General features: G+C 48.0%; 1 protein-coding gene across 1 annotated transcript; it reads left to right on the top strand.

Annotated features, from left to right (window-relative positions):
• Positions 1–642: 642 nt before the first annotated feature.
• Positions 643–1,233, top strand: LOC136477517 (ethylene-responsive transcription factor ERF027-like). The gene has a single exon (XM_066475707.1). The coding sequence runs from the start codon at positions 643–645 to the stop codon at positions 1,231–1,233; it is 591 nt and encodes a 196-aa protein (XP_066331804.1).
• Positions 1,234–24,582: the final 23,349 nt, after the last annotated feature.

Raw genomic sequence — 24,582 nt, 5'->3', positions numbered from 1 at the left:
ATTCAGGGGAGCATTTGTACGACGCAGGTGATGTGGGTGTAGGTACGGGATGGAATATGGGCCTTTCGCCCCTTTCGTACGGGCCTTAGTTGGGACGTCTCAGGTGCTGCCCAAGTGCCAATCACACTACGATGGACTTTGTTACACCTGCAGCATGTAAGGTGAATTTTGCAGTCAATTTCCCAATCGATGGTCAAGATTCCCTAGTCGTCTCATCTTTGCCGCCGAGCTATCGGAAAAATCTATCTGTCTATCTACCACCCAAAAATCTATCTATAGTTTATATGCCTGGAGCATCAATGTACACGTGTGACGAATGAGTCGTCAGTGATCACCCACTGCCACTGGCTGCGTCCTGTCCTCTCAACCCTATCAATTAGGCGCACAGCAATTCACCACGACAGATCATATGGCCACCAAATAGTTTCGCATGGCGGCAGCTTATTATTCTGGCATTTCCATGCATGAACAGCCACTCCGATCCATCACTACCCGGTGGCGCTGGCGCCTACTATATAAGAGCGCCGTGATCACCCGCGAATCCGCACTGCACTTGCACCACCGGAGCGAAGCTAGCTACCTTCTCCTCTCATCATCATCCGCGCATTATTACCACATTGTGAGCGCTTCGATCGATCAGCCATGGAGAACCACCACCAGCACCACCTGCAGCAGCAGCAGCCGGCCGCTCCGGCGGCCGCCGCCGCGGCTGCGAGCTCCCCGCAGTACCGAGGCGTGAGGCGGCGGAAGTGGGGCAAGTGGGTGTCGGAGATCCGTCAGCCGGGCACCAAGGTCCGCGTCTGGCTCGGCAGCTTCGACTCCGCGGAGGCCGCGGCCGTGGCGCACGACGTGGCGGCGCTGTGCCTGCGCGGCCCGCGGGACGCGCAGCTCAACTTCCCGGGCTCCGCGGGGTGGCTGCCCCGCCCGGCCAGCACCGACCCAGCCGACATCCGCGCCGCCGCGGCTGAGGCGGCCGAGCGCGTGCGCCGTGAGCCGGCGCTTGTCGGTACTGCCGCCGCCGCCGAGCCCGGCAGCGTCCTTGCCAGTGCCAGCCGCCTTGACCTGGCCGTGGGCGACGAGTTTGACGACGACCTTGCGTCGCCCAGGCTGTGGACCGAGATGGCAGAGGCCATGCTGCTGGACCCACCCAAGTGGAGCCCGGATGGCAGCGACGGTTCCGAGGGCTCTGGATCCCAGCATTGGCCCCAGGGGTCGCTGTGGGATGCATGCTAGAGAGCCTGCGTGCCAAGTCAGCTCTCGCTGTGCTATAGTGCTATACCATATATACCCCTGCTAATGCCCTGATGTGTCCACGTGGCGCCTCCTTCGCTGCTTATATTCTTTTTTATGATCTCTTGAGGTCTATATGGTAATATTGTTATGGATGTTGTCTCTTTCAGAACCAGAATGTTATAAGTGAATTAATTCTCAGGGTCAGACGAGATGGCGGACATGGCAAAACAAGCTAAGGATCAATCAGTCAGCAAAATCATGTTCTCCCCCATACATAAAATATGTGGTACTGTGTAGCATAAATTTTCCATTTGCTTTGATGTATTTCAGATTTTACTCTTTTTCTTTGTGCTGCCAACTTATGAAGATCGAGGATTAATCATGTCTAATACTGCAACGTGCATATATGTATGGTATTGCTTTTTGAAAGGATCAAGATGCCTAAGAGAAGGGTGAATTGGATTAATTCTAAATTTCTTATAATAATTAAGCCATGCACTTAGCTCATTTCAACCCCTAGTGCCTAAAAATATTTCTATTGTTCTACCGCACACAAGTTTTACACCCTAGATTCTAATCCTACTTTAGCATGATAATTTTAAAAATGTAAAGACATGAATTGAACTGCTCAAATATAAATACTTAAAATAAAGGGAGGGAGAGGAACGCGGCGATGTTTTTTCGAGGTATCGGTGAGTGAAAGGTCCTAATGGCTAGAGGGGGGGTGAATAGCCTATTAAAAATTTCTACAACAACACTTAACAAACCAGTTAGACAATTATGAGGCGAAACAAGTGTTGCGCTAGCCTACTAAAAAGCAAGCCGCCTTCCACAATTCTAGTTTCTATAGTTACTTTCCACACAATGGCTATGTCACTACACTAAGTTAGTGTGCTCTCAAAGACTAATTAAAGAGACACACTAACCAAACTAATAAGCTCTCACAACTAGCTACGCTAAAGAGCTTGATAACTAGTTTGCGGTAATGTAAAGAGAGTGAGCAAGATGGTTATACCGCCGAGTCGAGGAGTGAACCAATCAATCACAAGAATGAATACCAATGAAGACCAATCACCTCAGAATCAAATGATGACACAATAATTTTTTACCGAGGTTCACTTGCTTACCGGCAAGCTAGTCCTCATGTGACGATTCACTCACGTGGAGGTTCACGCGCTAATTGACATCACACGTCAAACCCTCAATAGGGTGCCGCACAACCAACACAAGATGAGGATCACATAAGCCACGAGCAATTCACTAGAGTACCTTTTGGCTCTCCGCTGGGGAAAGGTCAAGAACCCCTCACAATCACCACGATCGGAGCCGGAGACAATCACCAACCTTCGCTCGACGATCCTCGCTGCTCTAAGCCGTCTAGGTGGTGGCAACCGCCAAGAGTAACAAGCAAATCCCGCAGTGAAACACGAACACCAAGTGCCTCTAGATGCAAACACTCAAGCAATACACTTGAATTCACTCCCAATCTTACAAAGATGATGAATCAATGATAGAGATGAGTGGAAGGGCTTTGGCTAAGCTCACAAGGTTGTTATGTCAATGCAAATGGCCAAGAGGGTGAGCTTGACCTGGCCATGAGGCTTAAATAGAAGCCCCCACGAAATAGAGCCATTGTACCCCTTCACTAGGCACAACACGGGGTGACCGAACGCTCCGGTCATATCGACCGGACACAGGACCCCAGCGTCTGGTCGTGCGATGCATGCCACATGTCATCGGCTTCAAATGCTATTCGCCCGATCTCAACGGTCAAGTGATGACCAGACGCGCTGCTGCAAAGTGACTGGATGCTGGTCCTCAGCGTCTGGTCGTTTCTAGGAAGCATCCAGAAGCGAGAAATCACGACCGGACGTGTCCGGTCATGCTTGACCGGACTCACCCAGCGTCTCCTCTGTGCATTGCCACGTAGAGGGACCAGACGCAGCCCTCCAAGCGTCCGGTCACTAAGTGACCCAGCGTCCGATCAGAGACCGACGCCAGCGTCTTCGCTGCTTCTACTGACCGGACGCACCGGTCCTTCCGAGACCAGCGTCCAGTCACTTATAGTGACCTCCGTCTTTTCTGTATAGGGCGCCGGTGGCACCGTCGGACTGTCCGCACTCTATGGGCGGACACTTCGCCGGTGAAGTTCCTAACCCTTGCTCAAATGTGACAACCACCAAATGTATCACCTTATGCACATGTGTTAGCATATTTTCACAAACATTTTCAAGGGTGTTAGCACTCCACTAGATCCTAAATGCATATGCAATGAGTTAGAGCATCTAGTGGCACTTTGATAACCGCATTTCGATATGAGTTTTGCCCCTCTTAATAGTATGGCTATCGATCCTAAATGTGATCACACTCACTAAGTGTCTTGATCACCAAAACAAAATAGCTCCTACCATTTATACCTTTGCCTTGAGCCTTTTATTTTTCCCTTTCTTCTTTTCAAGTCCAAGCACTTGATCATCACCATGGCATCACCATCATCATGATCTTCACAATTTCTTCATCACTTGGAGTAGTGCCACCTATCTCATAATCACTTTGATAAACTAGGTTAGCACTTAGGGTTTCATCAATTCACCAAAACCAAACTAGAGCTTTCAATCTCCCCCTTTTTGATAATTGATGACAACCCTTTCACAAAGATATGAATTGAAATTCAATTAAATCCATGTTGCTTGCCCAAGCATATTTACTATGTGTAAAAGGATAAGGACAAATTTCATAAACTTCAAATGGTAGCAATTGCTCCCCCTACATATGTGCTAAGAGTTTGGATTGAAGCTTGCACATATGCTTAGATAGGAAATATAGGAGACTGTGTCTACCAAATGATGCTAAAGTATAAAAGATGGACTTTTGAAGCGTGATACCAATCGGAGTGCACCAATATACCATCCTTAGCACCATGGTTAGCTCGATACCACTTGGAAATGAAATCACTAGATAAACTTATGCATGCTAGATTTTCATTTCATCATTCAAACCTACAACTAGCATACACCACACAAGCATGGATATTGAAATTTAAAACTTGTGCCATGCAAGCAAACATATGAAATGCATATTCAAATGCACCATACAAGTTCATGAGCTTGCTCCCCCTACTTGTGTGCTCAAATGTTAATTGATCCCTTTCCTTTGTCACATCTCTCCCCCTATGTCAAGTTTTCCCCTTTGTTGTCTTTTCACTAGCTTAGTACACTAATGTCTTTGTTTTTCTCCCCATGTACTAATATCACTAATATATTTGTTTTTCTCCCCCTTTGTCAACAGTGACCACAAAGGTTCAAAATGTAGATAGGTTGAGATTATCAATGTCAATTAATGGGGCGAGGATCATTTTCCCAAATTTAGTCTAATCTAGATCATTTGCCAAAGATTTTTAACTCGGTTTGATCCAAGGACAAGCTTCTTCACACCTCCAAATAAGGGTTATCTTGTACCATGTTGAGTTAAACATTTAGAGCTCATTTTCTAGATAAAACACTAGGTTTACAAGCCCATAAACATGTCATATGCTACCACTAGATCAAAATAAGCATAGAAGCAATAGTGGTACCATATAATCATCAAATTCATTTGATTTTCAAGAATGAGCCAATTAAATATGAGAGATGACCAGATGCACTAAATATGTCCTTGTAACACACCGGTGTTACAATCTTATTTAGCACCGTGATTTAGGCCTAAGTAAAATTTTCAAAATGAGTTTCTCGAATTTTTGGTTTAAAACATACTTGAAGCGATAAGCGAATCCTGTGTGACTTAGTTTTGTGGACTCAATTAAGCCCTCAAGTTAAATTACATAGTGCGTAGAAATATTTATGAATGTTGAACGACAATTCTGGCCAGTCGATAGTAAACGGTTCGTTCTATTAGATTAAGCATGAAAAGCAATGTTTATAAATAAAATAAAATCCATTAATAAATAGAATGATATACATATATATATATATATAGCTTTTGAATCAAATTTAAATTCGAGCTTTACTGAAATTTTCCTATGCCTAGACGTTGTAAATTATCTAAATTAGTAAATCGTTAAAGATATATATATATATATATATATATATATATATATATATATATATATATGTATGTATGTATATATACGTTACGACGGTACTCTAAAACAAAGAATTAGAAGAAAGGGCAAACATGTACTTGTAGCGATTGACTATACAAGTTGACCGACTACTCCTCGATATTTCTTTTCTCCGCTCGTCTGCTTGCTGGTTACTGCTACCGTACTGGATGTGCTTCCTCATGACCTCGCGCGCGTGGGCCTACTGGCCTAGCTACACTGGCTGCTTGCTTCGATTTGATGCATCGCACAGTCCTTCCTTGCTTGTTCGCCTATTGCGCCACGTGCTCATGGTCGCTGCCGGTCAGTCTGCTCCGCTCCTAGTTGGCGAGCTCGCTCTCAGCTCTTTCACGTGCCTATTTTCTTTTGTTGCCCCGTCCGTCCCAGCTTTGCTCATCCTCCTCGCCTTCCTCTCGCGCACCTGAGCTGCTTCCCCTCCTCTGCTTGCCTCGCACCAGCGCCGCCGTAGCCGCTCCTTCCCAACGCGCTCGAGCAGCCACCCCGAGCCCCTGGTCCGCTTCGGACCATAGCTATAGGCGCTGCCCCTCTCCCACCCTCAGCAGTGCCACCGCCTTTCCCTGGTCCACTCCGAGCCACTGCCCTTCCATGCGTCCCGCGCTGGACCGCAGCCGCAGCGCCTTGCCAGCATCCGCGCTGCCCCCACCTCTGAGCGCAAGCTCCACGCCATGTCTGGAGCACTGTCCCTTTGCTTCCCCCGCTCCGAAATGCGTTGCCCGCGTCGCGCCCGCCCACCATGCCCCACAGTCGCCGAGCTGAGCTACCACTACCGCTTCGCCTCCTCCGTCTCGGTCCGCGCCGTGGCTAGGCACGCGTGCCCCTCGGTCTGTTGCTGCCGCACCCGTGTGCCGTAGCACCCGCCTGGGCTGGGTGGCCGCGCCATTCCATCTTCGTAGCACCTCACCGCCGCTGGGATGTCGTGTTGCATCTGGCCGCCCATGCCCTTGTCCTGCACACTTGCCGTGCCGTGCCAACTGCCACCACTGCCTGCCCTCCCCAGCGCGAGCTCCACCGCGCTGCAGTTCCGAGAGCCTCCCCCGCAGTCGCCGCTCGCCGTGCCCCTCCCCTGCGGTGCTATGCTTTTGGGAAGAGAGAGCAAGGTGAGGAGGGTGTAAGTCCAAGTTGAAATACTATACAGGGTTCTCAATGCTAAATACGTCATTTGGGTGAATAATGCTGATTTACTACGTGAGGAATTGTGGGGAACTCGGGGGCCTCTTCGCGAACTTGTGCTGCCTGTCTCTGGGCTGTCCGCACTGCCAGCCTTGCTGGGCCACGTGTCCGCCGCGCTGGGCCAACCTGCCTTGGTTGCGTGGGCTAGCTGGTGGGCCGCTCGCATGCCCGCCTAGGCCGCTGCCCGTGCCCGCCTAGGCCGCTGCCCACGCCGCCTGACCCTAGGCCTGGTGCCGCGCGCCTGTTGGGTCGGTCAGTCCCTGCCAGCGCCTGGGTCACACGTGCACCACCCCATCTAGGCCGGTTCCGTGCTCGCCTAGCTGGGCCATGCATGCCCCGCCCCGCCTGGGCTGCTCTGGCCGCTGGGCCGATTTAAGGACTGCTGGCCCTTTAGTTTCTAAAGCGGGTGCTAAAATTAGTTTCGGGAATAAATTTATAAAATCAATATAAATTTGTGTAGTTGTCCATAAATAGTGAAATCAGTTTTGTTGAGATCCTAAAATCATGATCTACCAAGTAGTGTATTTTGTTCACATAGACTCGGTATGTTTTTAGGGTTGCTCTAATTATTTTAAAATGCTTAATATTGTTAAAAGGATGACTAGTAGGAATTGTTATGGTAAATTAGTAATAGTGTTGGATCTGAAATTTGTATAGTAGGCTCCTAGCAATATTAGGTACTCAATGAAATTTTGTAGCTCTAGAATAATTAGTTTGCTAAATAGATAATGATGTCCTATTTCGAATAATGATTAAATTGATAGAATAGAATAAAGAAACAACTGGGATTTGTATAACTAAAATATTTGTTGGGAAGTAACACCTTATTCAACAACCTGGATATGTAGACCAGCGTTAGAGCTATCTCGTTAGCTTGTGAGGCATGATCGGGTTTCTAAGCATATTCGACTGTCGTTGATTATTTACATATATGCATTTGTATCAATGTATATCATATAGGTACGATGACAGAGCAATGGATCAATTGAAGGATGTTTGAGAATTAGAAGATGGTGTCATGGTATTCTCCCTAGGAGATGATGCAATGGGCTTTCTATTCAGATGGTGGATGATCTAAAGACACAGATACTAACTTTTTAATATATCTTATCCAGGCAAGCCCCGGTGCATAACCCCTACTTTTCTGCAGTTTAAATTATATTTGTGCATTAAGTTTTAAGGAGTTGAATGAAACCCACTTGCATAAATATATCTTTATCCTATGAGTCTTACTAGTATGATAGGATCATGTAGATTGCTATGCTACAGGACTCTGGTAGAAGTCGAGTGATTACCTATCACTCACGAGAGATAGGAAATATATTACTGTATTATTATCACTTGAAAAATATAAATGAGGGAAAGGAAATTTGTGACTAGGCAGGGATATGGTTTGGGTATTGGTGGGTGTAAGAGGTTGTGTCGCCGTGGACGCGGGGCATAGCTTAGTTACACTATTTTCCCTGTTTGTGTCGATTAAGGACCGATCGTTGCATAAGCCATTGAGTCAAGTCATAGACTTATTATCCCAAGCACATACTTGGGTATGGGCGCTTGGAAGACTTGTTGCTCTCTTGTTGTGGATCTGGCTCGTTCCAGCCTGACTATCAGGGTTTTATTTTGGTGGAGCAGGTCCTTGCACTGCACTGAGTTCGGGACTCAGGGGCGGGGGCTTGGACTTAGTTTGGACGAGGACCTAGACACCCGGGATAGGAGAGTGATGGGTTGGTCCTGCTTGTGCCTTGGGTATAAGCAGGGCGTGTGTTTTCGGGGTACCCAGCTAGGGGCATTAATTCGCGAATCATCGGGCAATCCAGTACGGCTTGTTTCATGCCTAGCACCGTAGTAAGAACTGAAAGATGGAAGATAGAAAGAAAAGGAAATTTGATTGCTTACCACATGCTTGAAAGTAGTATAGGTGCTTACATAGAATGGTGAGTTAATGAATTAATGCGGCTATTAATAAAAATTGAATATAAGGACGCACGCTTAGTAATGCTTCCTACAAATGCAATAAACCCACAAGCCAGATAGCCTTGCATATCCTTGGAGTCTTTTCTTTCCTCCTGTCGGGTAAGTCTTGCTGAGTACTATTGAGTACTCAGGGTTTTATTCCCCCTGTTGCAAGTGACAGGTGGATGCTAGAGCTGACCCTTGTGTGTGGATACCTCCTGGTGGGCTCAGTGAGGATTCCTTTACGCTGTGATCGTAGTTGTTATTTATAACTCTCATCAAATGCTTTTATAAATGAAAGTTTCATAATCTGTTGTCGTAGTTTATATATCAATACTTCATCATGGCATGATTAGATATTCATTTCTGTTGTAATTCTGATCACATGTTTATATTCCGCTGTTCAATTAAATTGTTCATAACTCTGATAATATAATTTCATTCCCCCTGCTATATTAATAAATATTATACTCTAATGTTGTATTAAAAGTGATGTTAGAAATGGTTCAGAATGATGTAAGCTTTATTCTCTCATTTGTGATCCTGATGGCAAAAATGTGGAATTTCGGGTTCTCCCCTAGGGTGTGCCCGACGGGACCGTGTAATCTGGTGTTCTCCTTTGAGTGCTTAGTGTCTAATGGAAGACAAGCACTCATGGGAGGCATTAGATTAGGTGGTTCTACCACAGGTGGTATCAGAGCGCAAATGAGGAAATAAGGGTTCGAAAACCTTCTCTAAACTAAAATTTGACAACAAATTCTTTTCAAAAGTTAGGACGTTTGTATACGAATTTATATAAGTAGCCCTATTACTATGGTAATGTATCCAGGATAGATGGCACTCTGCCGACTTAGATAGGAGTAATCATTTTTTCTGCAGGTACACTGACTCGAGCATAGTTCGATAGTATCGATTAGCTACGGGGAGAGAACACTGTGCCAAAAATCTGAGAACGGTTGCCCTATATGTTGACAACAGTGGAAGGACGTATAGGACGTGCATTCATGCATATCCTATTGGTGCATTGTAGTGTTGTATTGCTTGTAGATACACCATCCATATGTGTCACGCGTGTCGTATGATGCACAATGGACTCGTTCCTATTCTAGAGTTAGGTCTGCACTATGGCTTTGTGATCCGCATTCACCTATGGTTCGTGCCTATCATAACCCATGTCTCCGCATACCTCTTTTCTGCGCTCTTGTCGGACCCTTGCCTTGCAGTCGTACTAGTCAGTAATGGCATCGTACGTCGCTCACCTCGAACGCATGGAAGTTGGTCGATTCGCTCGTAGTGATCCCGCACGGGAACCCTGGTGGACCACGCCAGGACCACTGAACACTCCGCCTTTATAAGCAGAGTCTGGCTTAACCATTGGTACCACCACTCGATGCACTTTAGCTCGCTTAGCTTTTCCCTTTTAGCAAGCCTTTTGGTCAGCCTTCCTCACCACCACCGCTAGAAATGTCAGGAGTCTGGGTTAGTACCTACTGCTTGAATGTTGAGGGTTTTCCTAGAATCCTGCATGCCACCCTACAAAAGCTCAGCATCAAAGATCGTCCTGAGTATGAGGGCCGTGAGTATGAGGAGCGTGGCATAGAGCGGTGTGAGGTTACCGTCTATATCAGGAAGAGTGAAGAGTTCCCCGACCTCACCGAAGCCTAGAATGTGACCACAACTAGGTTTAACTTCACTAACACCTACTAGGTTGTGGCCTGCAAAAGCCCTATGGTACCTCTGCCAGATCTATGAAGAGCCCATTGCCCGTACCCCCATGTGGTTCTTTCCACCTTTGGATAGGAATCGGCGAACATGGAGGGCTCGCATGGAGGCCTTGCAAGGGCATGATGCACAAGAGGACAGTCCTACCATGGTGCACTTGACCATATACCTGCTTGCTCTAGATGAGCACTATGACCGGCAAGCCTTGGAGCTGAGGGCATGCCTTCGGCACACCAAGGAAGCCGAGATCTTCAACCGGATGCTTTAGGTGCAGCTCACCGAAGCGCATGCCAGTGCTGCAGCTGCTGAGAGCCGGGAGACTGCCATGTCAGAAGCCCTAAAGGAGGCTAAAGATCAGCATGTCCATCAGCTGGGTGAGGCCTATCTATTCACTAGGGCCAAGAGGAGGACACTGGTTATTGATAGGCAGGATGCCCCGATCTTGGAGGGGATCCCTATCCACCTGCCTGAAAGAAGGAGAACCGATGATGTAGAACCACCAGCACCTCCACCTTTAGAAGTATTAGAAGTAGAACCCTTGGTTCCTCTCACTCAGCCATTGTCTCAAGAAGATGTAGATTAGTTGCTTTGGGATGCTGTAACCGTAGTAGTAGTGCTTTTCGTTGCCGTCCTCCGGTATTGTACTCTTGCCATTGTTGTCATCCGTAGATGTCGAAATTGTTCGGCCATAGGCGAATGCTGTGTCGTGAATGGGAGCATGAATGCCTATATGTTGTACCCATATAAGACCGTTGGAATATGCATTGTGTTATTTCACTATGTTTATTGTGTCCATCTACTTTAAGTCTCGTTAGACGTCCTCCAAGTTTTCAAGGGAGATATTAAGTGGGTTACAAGATAAATTGACATTCAGATGCCAATAGATCAGCCATGATTGGATATTATTAGACACTGTATCGACTAATTGTGGATGTCCCAGCAGAACACTTGAATCACTTTAAAACAAATCCATCTTTGGATTTGAATTCCTTGTCCCTTGTTATGAAGGGAACCCTTGTTGTTTGAATTTTCCCTTACAATACTCCCCTTATTCTATGGTCTATGACCCCACCGCCTTCATGGTGTGTAAGTTGGTAGTAGATGCCTGGTTAAAAGCTTATGGTGCCGCGACAAAACCGAGGGCTCTTTGTGGAACAGCTGCCACATGGTGACGCTGCTCGGCACGCGCTGGTATCAAGGTTGTTGACCATGTACTTTTACCAAGTTACACCGCCATACCGCTTTGCTACAAATAATTTCCTTGGAAATGTTTAGGTGTTTAAATGGGAAATCCACAACGGGTTGATGAAATAGTGTTCTCTCAAAGTAAACAAGAGGAGGTGGTTTTGGAGGAAGAAAGTATGACATGGTCTCAGTCTACATGAAAGATGGATGTGGTCGAGTAGAGGAAAGAAAAAGAAGAGTAGTAAGAAAGGTTAGTCTCAGGTAGTAGGGAGTGATTGTAAAAGCCTGAGTGGATGTCATGTCCCAAGCCCAATGTTTAGTTGACCGTCCTACGCCTGTTGGGTTATTACATTGCATGTCCTGCTGTTGACAGAATATCATCGGTAGTCCACCGAGGGGTATCCCATGATGGTAGATTGATCGGCAGAGGAGCGTGTAATCAAGAACAAGAAGGCAACAGAGACACACGAGTTATACAGGTTCAGGCCATCTGTACGACGTAATACCTTACTCCTATGGTCTGTTGGTTTGTATTAGCTATCATATGATTTGCCATGATTTTGTAGGGGGTCCCTGCCCACCTTATATAGTCCAGGGGGCAAGGTTACAAGTCGGTTAGATCTTAGAGATAACCGGAAAGTAATAACAGATTACAAGAATCATGGGATCGTACGTATCCTAACAGATCTCGTAACATCTTCAGGATATCCTCCCATGCCTTGTGGGAGGCGCCAAGCAGAATTGTGCCCTGCAAGGCTCCTTCTCGTGGGCTGGGCCGCCCCTGGAGGCATAGCCCATGTGGCCTACCATAGGTATCCGGGGTTGTATCCCCCACAGCTAGTTCCTGAGCGCCTTGTACCCGTTGTGCAATGCCATCTTGAGCTTTTCCAAGTAGGTGCGAACCAAAACTGAGCTGTCCAAATCATGGTCTGACCACCATAATGAATCGCTGAGCAGTTGTGAGCAGCTGCCGAGCAGCGTGCAACATCGCCAAGCAGTTGTGAGCAGCTACTGAGCAGCGTGCAACATCGCCAAGCAGTGTGTTCCGAGCACGGCTTGACATAAGGGTGTAAGGAGCTCAAGTCCAAAATTGAAAATTCCTACCTGGTAAAATGAAGTGTGCCCACTTAGAGTCTGACCACGAGGGTAAAGATACCTTGTTTTAGCTTTTAGAGGCTCAGAGTCTTTCAGAAGAAACAAACACATTCACCGCAAGGTGAAGTGTGCCCACTTAGTCCCCGAGCCTGACAGTAGGTGACGTAGTCACGTGGTGCCAGGCTTAGAAAATAGTAAACTAGCCAAGCAGGTAGCTAGTCCCCGAGCGTAGCCTCAAGATGAAAAACAAACACATTCACCGCAAGGTGAAGTGTGCCCACTTAGTCCCCGAGCCTAACAGTAGGTGACATAGTCACGTGGTGCCAGGCTCAGAAAATAGCAAACTAGCTGAGCAAGTAGCCAGTCCCCGAGTTTCGGGCAAAGATATCGGATAAATCAAACCGTGGAGAAAAAATCGGAGTAATGGCTATGTAGTATCGGTTACTGAGCCTCATTAAATTGCAGAGAAATCGATGAATATTTGGTGATGATAAATGAGCGACGTGGGCTACTGTTACGTGATAGCCCAAGTTGCGGCCCATTAAACCACGTTGGAGGAGTCGAAGCAGCGCTGATCGCAGGAACGGTTTCCCAAAAACCCTCAGACCAGGGAAAGTGCTTTATAACCACGCCGCCACATACATTGCCTCCTACCTCTGTCAATCTACCCTGATTCCTTCCTTTGCAATCCCTGCACTCCACATTTTGCACCAACGTGAGCACTCGCCTCCAATCTAGGACCAATCCAGAGAGAATGGCACCGAAAAAAGGAGCTGCAAAGCCAAGGAAGGCAACCACCGGAGCCAGCTGCGATGAGGAGTGGGTGCCGTTGAAGACGAGGGCAGCGGATCTCAATAGGATGGTGGCAGCGAGTGTTCTCCCAGACCACCTCACCACTGGATGGCGGCTTGCTAGTGGTGAGCCCTTCCCAACACCTCATACTAATGAGGCTGTAGTATTTGAAGATTATTTCTGGCGAGGATTAGGGTTTCCTGTCCACCCCTTTCTGAGGGATCTTATGGAGTTTTGGGCGATTAGCCTCTGTAATCTGCACCCCAACACCATACTGCACATGTCGATCTTCATCCATTTCTATGAGGCATTTCTTGGTGTTCTTCCCATTTCAACCTCTTCAGGCACCTGTTTTGTCTGAAGAAGAAGGGGGGCAGTGGTTCCAAGGTGGTTGGTGGCGTGTACCTATAGCTCAGGGATGGGATGGCCAGCGAATACATCAACGTGCCACTAAATACCTCCCTAAAAGGGTAGAATGCTAGATGGTTCTATATCAAACAAAGTCACCCAATGATTCGATGCGATGTCCACCACATCCCGGTTAACCATAGTAACTGGTTGGAGAGACCCAACAATGCTGACATGGAGCAAGTAATGGAACTTCTGGACTTGATTAAAGGCGTGGAGCTTAGGGGTGAACTAGTTGCAGCTAGCTTCATAGTGTGGCGCATCCAGCCCTACAAAGAGAGGGCCCACCCGGTGTTCGACTATAAAGGTGACAACGACGGTACCCAGGAAAACACAGACCGTCTGACGAAGAAAGAAGTAATAGACCGTGCCATGGACCTATTTACTTTCAATGTCTCATTTAGTTGGCCAAAAGGAATGAAGGCTTTCAACTACACCAATCCACCTCCTCTGGTAACCTTTTCACTTTGCATTGATCTGGCATTAATTGCCAAGCAAAGGACTGACTTACTTATGTAAAGATCCATTCACAGGATAGGGCAATATACTTTTCAAGCGTGCCGAGAGCCAATTGGCCAAAAGGAGTAGACATTCGATGGTCGCTATAGACTGAAGAGGAGGAGCCAAGCACCTCGTTAGATAGTCCATCCCTAGTATCAGAGAAGATCCGCGGGAAAATACCGGTGGTAGATGAGCTGGTCCAAAAAAGGAGAAAAACCGCAAGCTCTACGGCACACAAATCGGGCGACATCTCGCTTGGTGAAGACTAAACCGCTCAACCACGAAGAACCGCTGTGCTAGAGTGGTCGGACGATGATGAGGACCAGTTAGCGCATCCACCGAGCACAAAGGAGCCATTAACGGATGCTGAAGCTCCTGAGCAGCAAGCAAGGAAAAGTTATGTGCGGGCAACGACGGAAGTCCTGGCGACACAGATGACCAAAGTCCCCGAGCAACAAGAGGGGATAATTGTAGGGTAGCACACAGAGGGGGCCCCAGGGCACCAAGCGAAGCGACACCCTACTGTAGAGGAGCAGGAGTCCTCCCATTAGGCAGACCAAATAGCAGTGCCTGGGGGATCAGGCAGGCATCGCTGGTTCAAGAAATTTAATCAGAAGACCAAACCATAAGTATATTTGCCTTGGAGTAATAATATTGTTCCTTGAATTCTCTTGATTACTGACAAACCGATATTACGTAGGGCAACACCGAGGCCCGTAACCTCAGTAGAACAAATGCCAACTGCTCCCATCCGGGAGTCCCCGAGTGCTCGGCAAACAAAGGATGGGCCAGCTACCGCTGCCAGTAGTCCTGGCGATGGTGAATCATTAGCGCACACAACAGGCACGTCGGTGACCGCGACCGAGGCTACGACCAAAAACGTCGATACTTTGGAAGTAGAAACTGCAGCTGATGTTGACGTGATGGCGGCTAAGGATGCAACTCCGTCAATGGCCGAGGAGCAACTGGCACCACCCACAGTGACTCCAGGAGTGGTTGGAGCAGCTGTCCGACCACAGAGTCCCCCAATGGTGCCTCAAGTGACAGCGGAGGAGGACGAGGTTATGGAGATCAAGCGTTCCAAACCTAAACCCCAGTCCATCTAGATTCTCCGAAAACGCAGGGAAGAGGTAGTAATTATCGAGGAAGAAAACACCACCAGGGAAATAAAGAGGTTGAAATCCGCCATTGCTGGAGTAATGACTCAAATCGAGGTAAGTATCGCACCTGGAATACTTATATATGTTGTTGGAGACCAAAGTTTATCACTAGCATTGTTTATCTACAGGGGATCGCTCAAACAGCCGAGCAACGACACCAACTGATGAAGAGGATGGAGCCCCTCGCCGAGGAAAACAAGAAACTCTAGGAGGCATTAGATCTTTTGGAAAAGAGTATCAAGAGGGCTCAGCGCGAGTGGGACCTTACAGAGTCTAACTCATGGGACCTTGAACATCAAAAGTGGGTTCTGTCCGAACAACTAACGGCTGCATCCGAGCAGCTGAAGAAGAAATCCAAGCAACTGGCGATTGTATCCGAGGAGCTAAAAAATATGTTCGAGCAATTAGGCAAGAAAACTGGAGAACTCAAAAGTAAATTCGAGCAGCTCGATCGGAAGTGCTAGTAGTTCGAGGATGTATCCAAGTAGAAATCTGGTATGCTTTATCACATAATGTACTTTGCAATAGTTGGCCAATCCGTTGTTTCGATAACTGTTGTGCTTGCAGAGCAAGATGCAGAACTTAGCCAGCTTCGCCAGACCATCGAGCAAATTCGACAAGAGAAAACGAAAGAGTCAGAGCGAGCAGATAAACTGGCCGAAGAACTGAAAGGTAGATACCCCCTGATCGGAAGTAATGTTGTAGTACTTTTCTGGCCTGATGAACCATTGTAATTTTTGTAGATTATCGCCATAAAACCAAGGCATAGTTTGATGTGCTGGTGCAGGAAGCCAAAGTCCAGAAAGACAACTTCAATACTATAACCGCCGTAATAAAACCAGTACTCAACTGTGTCAACATTGAACCGGCACCCCGTCCTGATAGTAGGCAGCAAGGGCCTGACACCATCATTCAAAGATGCAAGGTAGCGTGGGAGAATTTAAAAAACTTCAATCGCGACGCTGTTTTGACCGCCGCTACTCATGCCCTTACAGTGGTTCGGTCCCACTATCCGTCTATCAACATCTAGTCGATAGGTGGTGGGTTCACCGATGGGCTGAGCGATGCGCAAACCCAGCAGCTGGAGGATGATGCTAATGATGCAGCAAAAATGCTTGTCGGCGATATAGACCTGTTTGGTGAAACAGAAGCTGTTGGCGAAGCTTAACAAACTGCTCGGATATTATTGCCTGTAACACTTGCTTTATTTTGCGATGAAGGATCGTTTGTATTAACAACCCGATGCAATTATGCATAATATAAGCAGTGTTTGATCAGTTAGTTTGCACTAAACCTGATGCTTTAGCTAGCCCGTAATCCGTAACATAGAGCACGGAGCCCATGCGCATGTTGGAAAAACAAGCGTTATCATAGGACCGTAGCTGACCGCCCAACACGCAGAGCACGGAGCCCATAGCACGTGTGGTGGGATATTAGAGCCTTGGTGTCCTCCATAATTATCACAGCAAAACGCATGCTGCCCAGCGACCAATTTGAGTTACTTGGTGAGAAAAGTAGTTAAAGTGGCGTCCGAGCAGTTAGTTCGTGCCTAAAATCTAGGCCTTGACTAGCCCATAGTCCATAACATCGAGCGTAGGGACCCTAACATGTGTAGGATAAACAGGCATGACCAAGGAACCACAGCTGACCAACCGTAACGTAGGGCGTGGAGCCCCTAAGCACGTGTAGGAAGTAATCAGAGACTGGGTCTTCTCCATAGAAAACAGAAAAGAAAAATGTGTGCTGCTCAACGATCGGCGAGCTATGTTACAAAATTTGGAACGCAAAATTGTCATCGTTTTTAGGAGGAAAACCTATGTGATCTGGAGAAAACATAGTCGGCGATTTTTTGGAGAAATCGTGTTCGGCGATTTGGAGTTGACATGGTCGGCAATTTGGAGAAATCATGTTTGGTGTTTTTTGGAGTTAACGTGTTCGGCGATTTGGAGAAATCGTGTTCGGCAATTTTTGGAGTTAATGTGTTCGGCGATTTGGAGAAATCATGTTCGGCGTGCTCAGTGAGCGTATTGGATGTCGTCATGGAGTGGTGTATAGACCGATAACGGTAAGTGAAACTTATAATGGAGGAAAAAATGGAGGAAAATTATGGAGACCAGAACTTTATTAATCTGAAAGTAAGGAATACATATCTGTGTTGTTTTAGGGATAGAAACGTATAAGGTGCTCTATGTGCTAGGAGTTAGGAACATTGAGTCCATCTAAGTCGCATAAGCAATAAGACCCTGGTCGAGTAACACCTTTGACGACGTAAGGGCCCTCCCAGGGAGAAGACAGCTTGTGAAGCCCTTCGGTTTTTTGTTTCCTACGTAAGACGAGGTCGCCGATTACGAACGAATGACCTTTGACGTTGCGGTTGTAATACCTCCATAGACCTTCGAGGTACTTGGCTGTGCAAACGTAAGTAATCAGACGTTCTTCCTCAGCCCGATCGACATCTTCTGTCCGAACAGCTGAGGCTTGCTCTTCATCATAATTTTCTACTCTAGGTGCTCGGAAAGCAATATCTGCTCGGAGTATGGCCTTTGAGCCATAGACCATAAAATATGAAGATACGCCGGTACTGCAACTAGCTTGAGTGCGCAGTCCCCAGACCACAGCTGGTAGTTCTTTGAGCCATCTGCCTGGATGCTTTTCTTCTTTCTGATAGAGCCTTTTTTTGAGGGCATCAAGGATCATACCATTAGCCCGCTCGACCTAGCCATTAGCTCTAGGATGAGCAACAGAAACGTATTTATCTGAGATGCACCGATCTTCACAGAAGTCCCAAAAATGATGGTCGGTAAAAGTCGTCCCGAGGTCGGTGATAATGCTGTTCGGGAGACCAAATCTGTGTATGATGTCTTCAAAGAGCTCGACTGCTTTCTTTGCAGTAGCTGAGATGAGTGGTTTGTACTCAATCCACTTGGAGAACTTATCAATGGCGACGCACACATACCGAAAACCTCCTGGCGCTGGTTTGAAAGGCCCGATCATATCCACTCCCCAGCATATGAATGGCCAAGAAGCTGGAATGGTCTGCAGTTCTTGTGCTGGTACATGTATTTGCTTGGCAAAAAACTGACAACCCTCACATCGTCGAACGAGATGTTCTGCATCGGAGATGGCCGTGGGCCAGTAAAAACCTGCTCGAAAAGGTTTGCTGACCAGTGTTCTTGAAGCCGCGTGATTGCCATAGGAACCAGAGTGAATTTTGGAAAGTAGCTTCACACCGTCATCTTGGATGATGCACTTCTATAGTATCCCTTCCTTGACACTTTTCCTCATCAGGTTACCATCTACCAGCATGTAATGCTTACTTTGGCGAATTAGATGTTCGGTTTTGATTTTGTCGGCAGGTACTTCGTTGCTGGAGAGGTATTTGATGAACTGTTCCCTCTAATCAGCGACCGGCGAAGGTACCGCAAGTACTAACTGCTCGGCAGGGGGTACTTCAACAACTTCCTTTTCTTCTTTAGTGGATGGTGCCAGGAGGTCTTGAACAAAACCCCCGGTGGAACCACGACACGAGAAGATCCTATCTTTGATAGCTAGTCGGCTAGTTGATTTTGATCCCATACCACGTGGTGGTACTCAATACCGCAGAATTTCCCTTCAAGCTTCCTGATTTCGACGCAGTATGCGTCCATTTTCTCACTGGAACAGGACCAATCTTTATTGAGCTGGTTGATAACCAGCACGGAATCCCCATATACCATGAGGCATTTGACGCCGAGCTCGACAGCTATACGGAGACCATGGAGACATGCTTCATATTCACGTCGTTGTTGGAGGCCGAAAAATGTATGCGAAGAACATATCAGAGTTTATCCTTTGTCGGCATGATGAATAGAATTCCCGCACCAGCACCATTGATGTTAAGGGCATCGTCGAAGTACATCACCCAGTGCTCGAGGCAAGTGGCGGCAATGGGTTCTTGGATCTCGGTCCACTCAGCGATGAAATCAGCAAGCACCTATGACTTAATGGTCGGTCTACTTTTGAAGTCAATAGAGTAAGTGCCAAGCTCAACAGCCCATTTGATGATACGGCCATTGGCCTCTTTATTGTAGAGAATATCCCCTAGAGGGAACTCGGTGACCATGGCGATCTTGTAGTATTCGAAGTAATGTCGGAGCTTGTGTGAGGTAATCAAAATTGCATATAACAGCTTTTGCACCTGAGGATAATGAGTTTTGGGATCATTAAGTACCTCACTGATAAAATAGACCAGATGTTGCACCTTGTAGGCGTGTCCAGTTTCCTCGCGTTTGACGACAATAGCCATACTGACAATGCAAGAAGTGGCGGCGATGTAAATCAGCAGAGTTTCATCTGGTCGTGGCGCTGTCATGATTGGAGGTTTTATTAAAAATAGCTTGAGCTGCTTGAAAGCTGTGTCTGCCTCCTCTGACCAAGAAAAAAGCTCGGAGGCCTTGAGGAGCTTGAAGAAAGGTAGCCCTTTTTCACCAAGGCACGAGATAAAATGGCTTAACATAGCCATGCAGCCTGTAAGCTTCTGTATATCCTTGACACATGTTGGCCATTTCATGTTGGTGATGGCAGAGACCTTGTTAGGGTTTGGTTCAAAGCCCTAAGCGTTGACGATGTAGCCCAGCAGGATACCGGATGGAACTCCAAAGATGCACTTTGAAGGGTTCAGCTTCCATCGGTATTTGCTTAGGTTGGAGAAAGTTTCTTCAAGGTCGGCGATAAGATTGTCGGTAGTTTTAGTCTTGACTACCATGTCGTTGATGTAGGCTTCGACGTTGCGGCCGATCTATTGGTCGAGGCATGTCTAGATAGCCCTTTGGTAGGTCGCTCCAGCGTTCTTTAGTCCAAAGGACATAGTGGTGTAGCAGTATGCACCGAAAGGCATGATGAACGACGTCTTGACCTGGTCTTCTTTCTTGAGGGAGATCTGATGGTAGCCGGAGTAACAGTCAAGAAAGGAGAGCAACTCGTAGCCAGTGGTGGAATCTACAACCTCGTCTATCCGAGGCAGGCCAAAGGGGTCTTTAGGGCAGTGTTTGTTAAGATCAGTATAATCAACACACATTCTCCATTCTTTATTCTTTTTCTTAACAAGAATAGGATTAGCTAACCAATCTGGATGAGACACTTCTTTTATAAACCTGGTAGCTAAGAGTCATTTTATTTCTACCCTAATGGCCTCCTTTTTGTCCAGCGCGAATCAACGAAGTTTTTGCTTGATCGGTTTAGCAGTCGGCGAGACATTCAAGGAGTGCTCAATCTTCTCCCGTGGTACCCCCGGCATGTCTGTAGGTTTCCAAGCAAACACATCGGCGTTGGCACATAGGAAGGAGACGAGCGCGCTTTCCTATTTGGGGTCGAGGTGAGCCCCAATTTTCACTATCTTGGAAGGGTCATCAAGGCCGAGGCCGTTCTCCTTGACTTGCTTGGACTTGGTGGAGGCACAAAGAGGTTCTGGGATCTCCATGTCGTTCTGGGATCTCCATGTCGTTAGTAGATGCCATCTTGGCTTCGGCGACCACGCTAGCCATCTGGATGGAGAGGTCAGTGGCTTCGGCGAGGGCGAGACTTTCTGTCTTGCAGGCGTAGGCAACGGAGAGGTTGGCCCGTAGAGACAGGACTCCTGTGGGCGAAGGCATCTTCAACACCAAATACGCATAGTGTAGAACGGCCATGAACTTGGCCAGAGCCAGATGCCCCAGTATGGCATGGTAGGTGGTGTCGAAGTTGGCAACATAGAAGTTGATATGCTCCACTCGGTAGTTGGTTGCCGTGCCGAACTGTACTGGTAGGGTAATTTCCCCAAGCGGTCTAGATGCCCTACTAGGTACCACGCCCTAGAAGGAGGAGTTTGAGGGCATGAGATCTATTGTCTCGAGGCCGAGCTCCCTTAGGGCCCCGGCGAAGAGTAGATTCAAAGCGCTCCCACCGTCGACAAGGACTTTTCTGAAGAGCACCTTTTGGACAGTCACGTCAAGGACGAGGGGAAAATGCCTTGTGTAAGGTATGTCCGCCCATTGGTCGGCCCTGCTGAAGGTGATGGGGACTTCAGACCATGGGCGATAGCTGGGGTTGGCGGTAGTTTCCTCTGAAGCGACGGCGGGCACTCGTCGGGCGGTGAGCTTCCATTCCCTTCTGCTCTCATTGGAGGCGATACCCCCAAAGATGGTGGTGACCACCTTGTCGTGGTCCTAGAAGGCATTATTATTATCCCCAGGAGGTCAGCGTCCTCCGTTCCCACCATTGTCGTCATTGTATTTTTTCTCCTGGAACTCCTTAGCCAAACCAAGGTAGTCCTTCATCTTGTGTTTGGCGTTCTTGTGCAGGGGGCATGGTCCATTGAGGATCTTCTTGTACTGCTCATCGTAGTTATGCTTGGTGCATGGCTCATTGATGTTGGCAACAAAGTGGTATGGTCATTGGCGACAATTCTGACCAGGTTTGAATCCATCTGGCCGATCATGTTCGCTATCCCGATGGAAGCTGCGGTTGTCATAGCGGCGATCATTGTGCTGTCGGTCGTCGGTGCGGTCGTCGTGGCGGCGAGGTGGGCGATTAGTGCCCGTATCTTCGTTAAAACACACCTCCGCTTCCTCGGCATCGGCGTACTAGTTGGTGGTTGTGATCATCTCGCCGATGCCGGTAGGTGGCTTTTTGTTGAACTTAGAACAGAGTTCACGGTGATGAAGCCCTCGGATAAAGGCGGTGATGACTTTAGCTTCCGTGATGTTGGGAATAGAATTCCTCATCTCGAAGAAGCGTCTGATGTAGCTGCGGAGTAGTTTAGATGGCTTTTGGGTGATGCAGTTGAGATCATGCTTGGTGCCCGGCCGCCTACATGTGGCCATGTAGTTGTCGGTGAAGACTTTCTTTAGCTCTTCCCAAGATCTGATGGAGTCCGAGGCAAGGCTTGTGAACCAGCTCATGGCGGCTGGCATGAGCGTGACGGGGAGATAATTCACCATGACGTTGGTGTCTCCTCCAGTGGCGTGGATGGCGGTGGCGTAAGCCTACAGCCACTGAGTTGGGTTCATCCTTCCTTCATAGGGCTCGACTCCGGTGATTTTGAAACCACGGGGCCACTGGAGTGTTCGGAGTGCCCTGGTGAACGCTGGGGCCCTTCCGGGTTATCGGGGCCGATATCAGCAGTATTGCCAGCGATGATCGGCTCCAAAGCTACGTCTAGATTACCGTACTCTTGCTCATACTCTTGGCAGTGTCATACTTCATCTTCATGGTGCTCGAAGTGACGTAGATCGATGCATCATCGTGCATCCCGAAGGTTACTGAGGTGTACTCGGGCGTCCTGTTCAGCCTCTTGGTCGTGCTGGTGATGATGCTCGGCACGGTGGCCTCCAACTCCCCCTTGGGGAGGTAGTGACTGGTCGGTGAAATGGCTTTGACTGGGGCGGCGATTGGATCTAGGATCGGCTGATCGGCGAATCGCGCTTGTGGAGCATGAAGGTCTCTAAACCTCTTAGATCTCATTAACTTGACAGTGTGCCACTTTAAGCATAGCGGCGACCTTGGCAAGCTTGGGCATTTGTGGGAGGTGTGCAAGTTTGTTGACAGCCACTGCTAGATTGGCGCTCGAAGTTTTGAAGACGTCATGGCCATCAACGTGGAGGAATTCTTCGTCGAGGTTGCGATGGAGGGACCTTCCTTGCGAGTCGAACTGGTTATCACGAGTAGCCTCGGCCATCGCAAGGGCACATTCGTTATCATGGCATTGTGTGTGGTTGACGTTCCTGTTTTCATGGGCGACACATTCCTCATCTGTTTTGCCATTCCGAGGGGGGCTGTCGATGTTGACGTTAAAGATTGCGCCACCCCAGAAAGGCAGGAGAGGGGGTTGCTCGGTGAAGGTCTCGGTGAGGGGTTTCATGGAGCCTTGAGACTCGGAGTCTGGATTTTCCTCTAGGATAGTTAGGAGGGATGTTCCAGGACCTCGACTAGCATGCAACATGTTGACGGTCGGTAGGAGCTGGTCGGCAATCTGGTCAGCGAATTTGCCCCTCAGGTCATCTTAATATGTAGCGGCGGCGTTGGTGAGCCTGAAGGGCAGAGCGGCGAGCCCAAAAATTTACCGAGCACTGAGCACCGACAGATCAGGATCGAAAGGTGGTCAGTGCAGAACAAGGGTGTCTAGAGCTGACTCAGCAATGGAGAGGCAATCAGCGAGTTTCAAGCCGACCCGATCGATAGACTCGATCAGATCATCACTATTGACATGCCTCCTCTGGTAGCAAGGAAGCGGGCGGTGAGTAACTGATGAAGTCGACCCTAGAAGTGGTTCTAAGATTGGATCTGCAGTCACAGGTGCAAGGGTGGTCAGCACAGAACAGATCTGCACCGGCTCGAGAAGCTCTCCAACTCCATCGGCGTTGATGACCCATGTGATGGATCCGACCGTGAAGATCTGGCCGGGCTACAGGAGGGACGAAGAGCCTACGGAAAAAATCATCTTGTTCGATAAGGAAACAACATGCACACCCCTACCTGGCACGCCAACTGTTGATAGAATATCATCGACCGTCCACCGAGGGGTATCCCACAATGGTAGATTGATCGGTAGAGGAGCGTGTAATCAAGAACAAGAAGGCAACAGAGACACACGAGTTATACAGGTTTAGGCCGTCTATACGACGTAATACCTTACTCCTATGGTCTGTTGGTTTGTATTAGCTATCGTATGATTTGCCATGATTTTGTAGGGGGTCCCTACCCACCTTATATAGTCCAGGGGGCAAGGTTACAAGTCAGTTAGATCTTAGAGATAACCAAAAAGTAATAACAGATTACAAGAATCATGGGATCATACGTATCCTAATAGATCTTGTAACATCTTCAGGATATCCTCCCATGCCTTGCGAGAGGCACCGAGCAGAATCATGCCCCGCAAGGCTCCTTCTCGTGGGCTGCCATGGGTATCCGGGGTCGTACCCCCACACCTGCGGACGCTGTCTGTGTCGGGACTTTTAGCACCCCGTTTTCATGTGGCCATGACATTGTGCCACACTCGCCATCCTTGTGCATAGTGCGCTTTCTCCTTTTCCCAGCATCCATCAGCTCTCCACTCTCATGCCTCGTCCCCGTACCAGACCCCCTTCCCTCTCCCTTCTTTCTTATTTTGGGGACACGACCGCCCACACATCTCCTGCGTCAAGCACACCCTCTTATCTCCTCTCCTTTATTTTCCATCCCCTCGCTTGGGTAGGGAGTGCACCATGGTCGTGTTTATGTTCACAGCAT

Source organism: Miscanthus floridulus, chromosome 8, assembly GCF_019320115.1.
Source record: "Miscanthus floridulus cultivar M001 chromosome 8, ASM1932011v1, whole genome shotgun sequence".
Classification (NCBI taxonomy): domain Eukaryota; kingdom Viridiplantae; phylum Streptophyta; class Magnoliopsida; order Poales; family Poaceae; genus Miscanthus; species Miscanthus floridulus.
This window is presented reverse-complemented; position numbering and strand designations above follow the sequence as displayed.

Coding starts and splice junctions, on each gene's coding strand:
- LOC136477517 (XM_066475707.1), top strand. CDS start 643: ATGGAGAACCACCACCAGCACCACCTGCAGCAGCAGCAGCCGGCCGCT.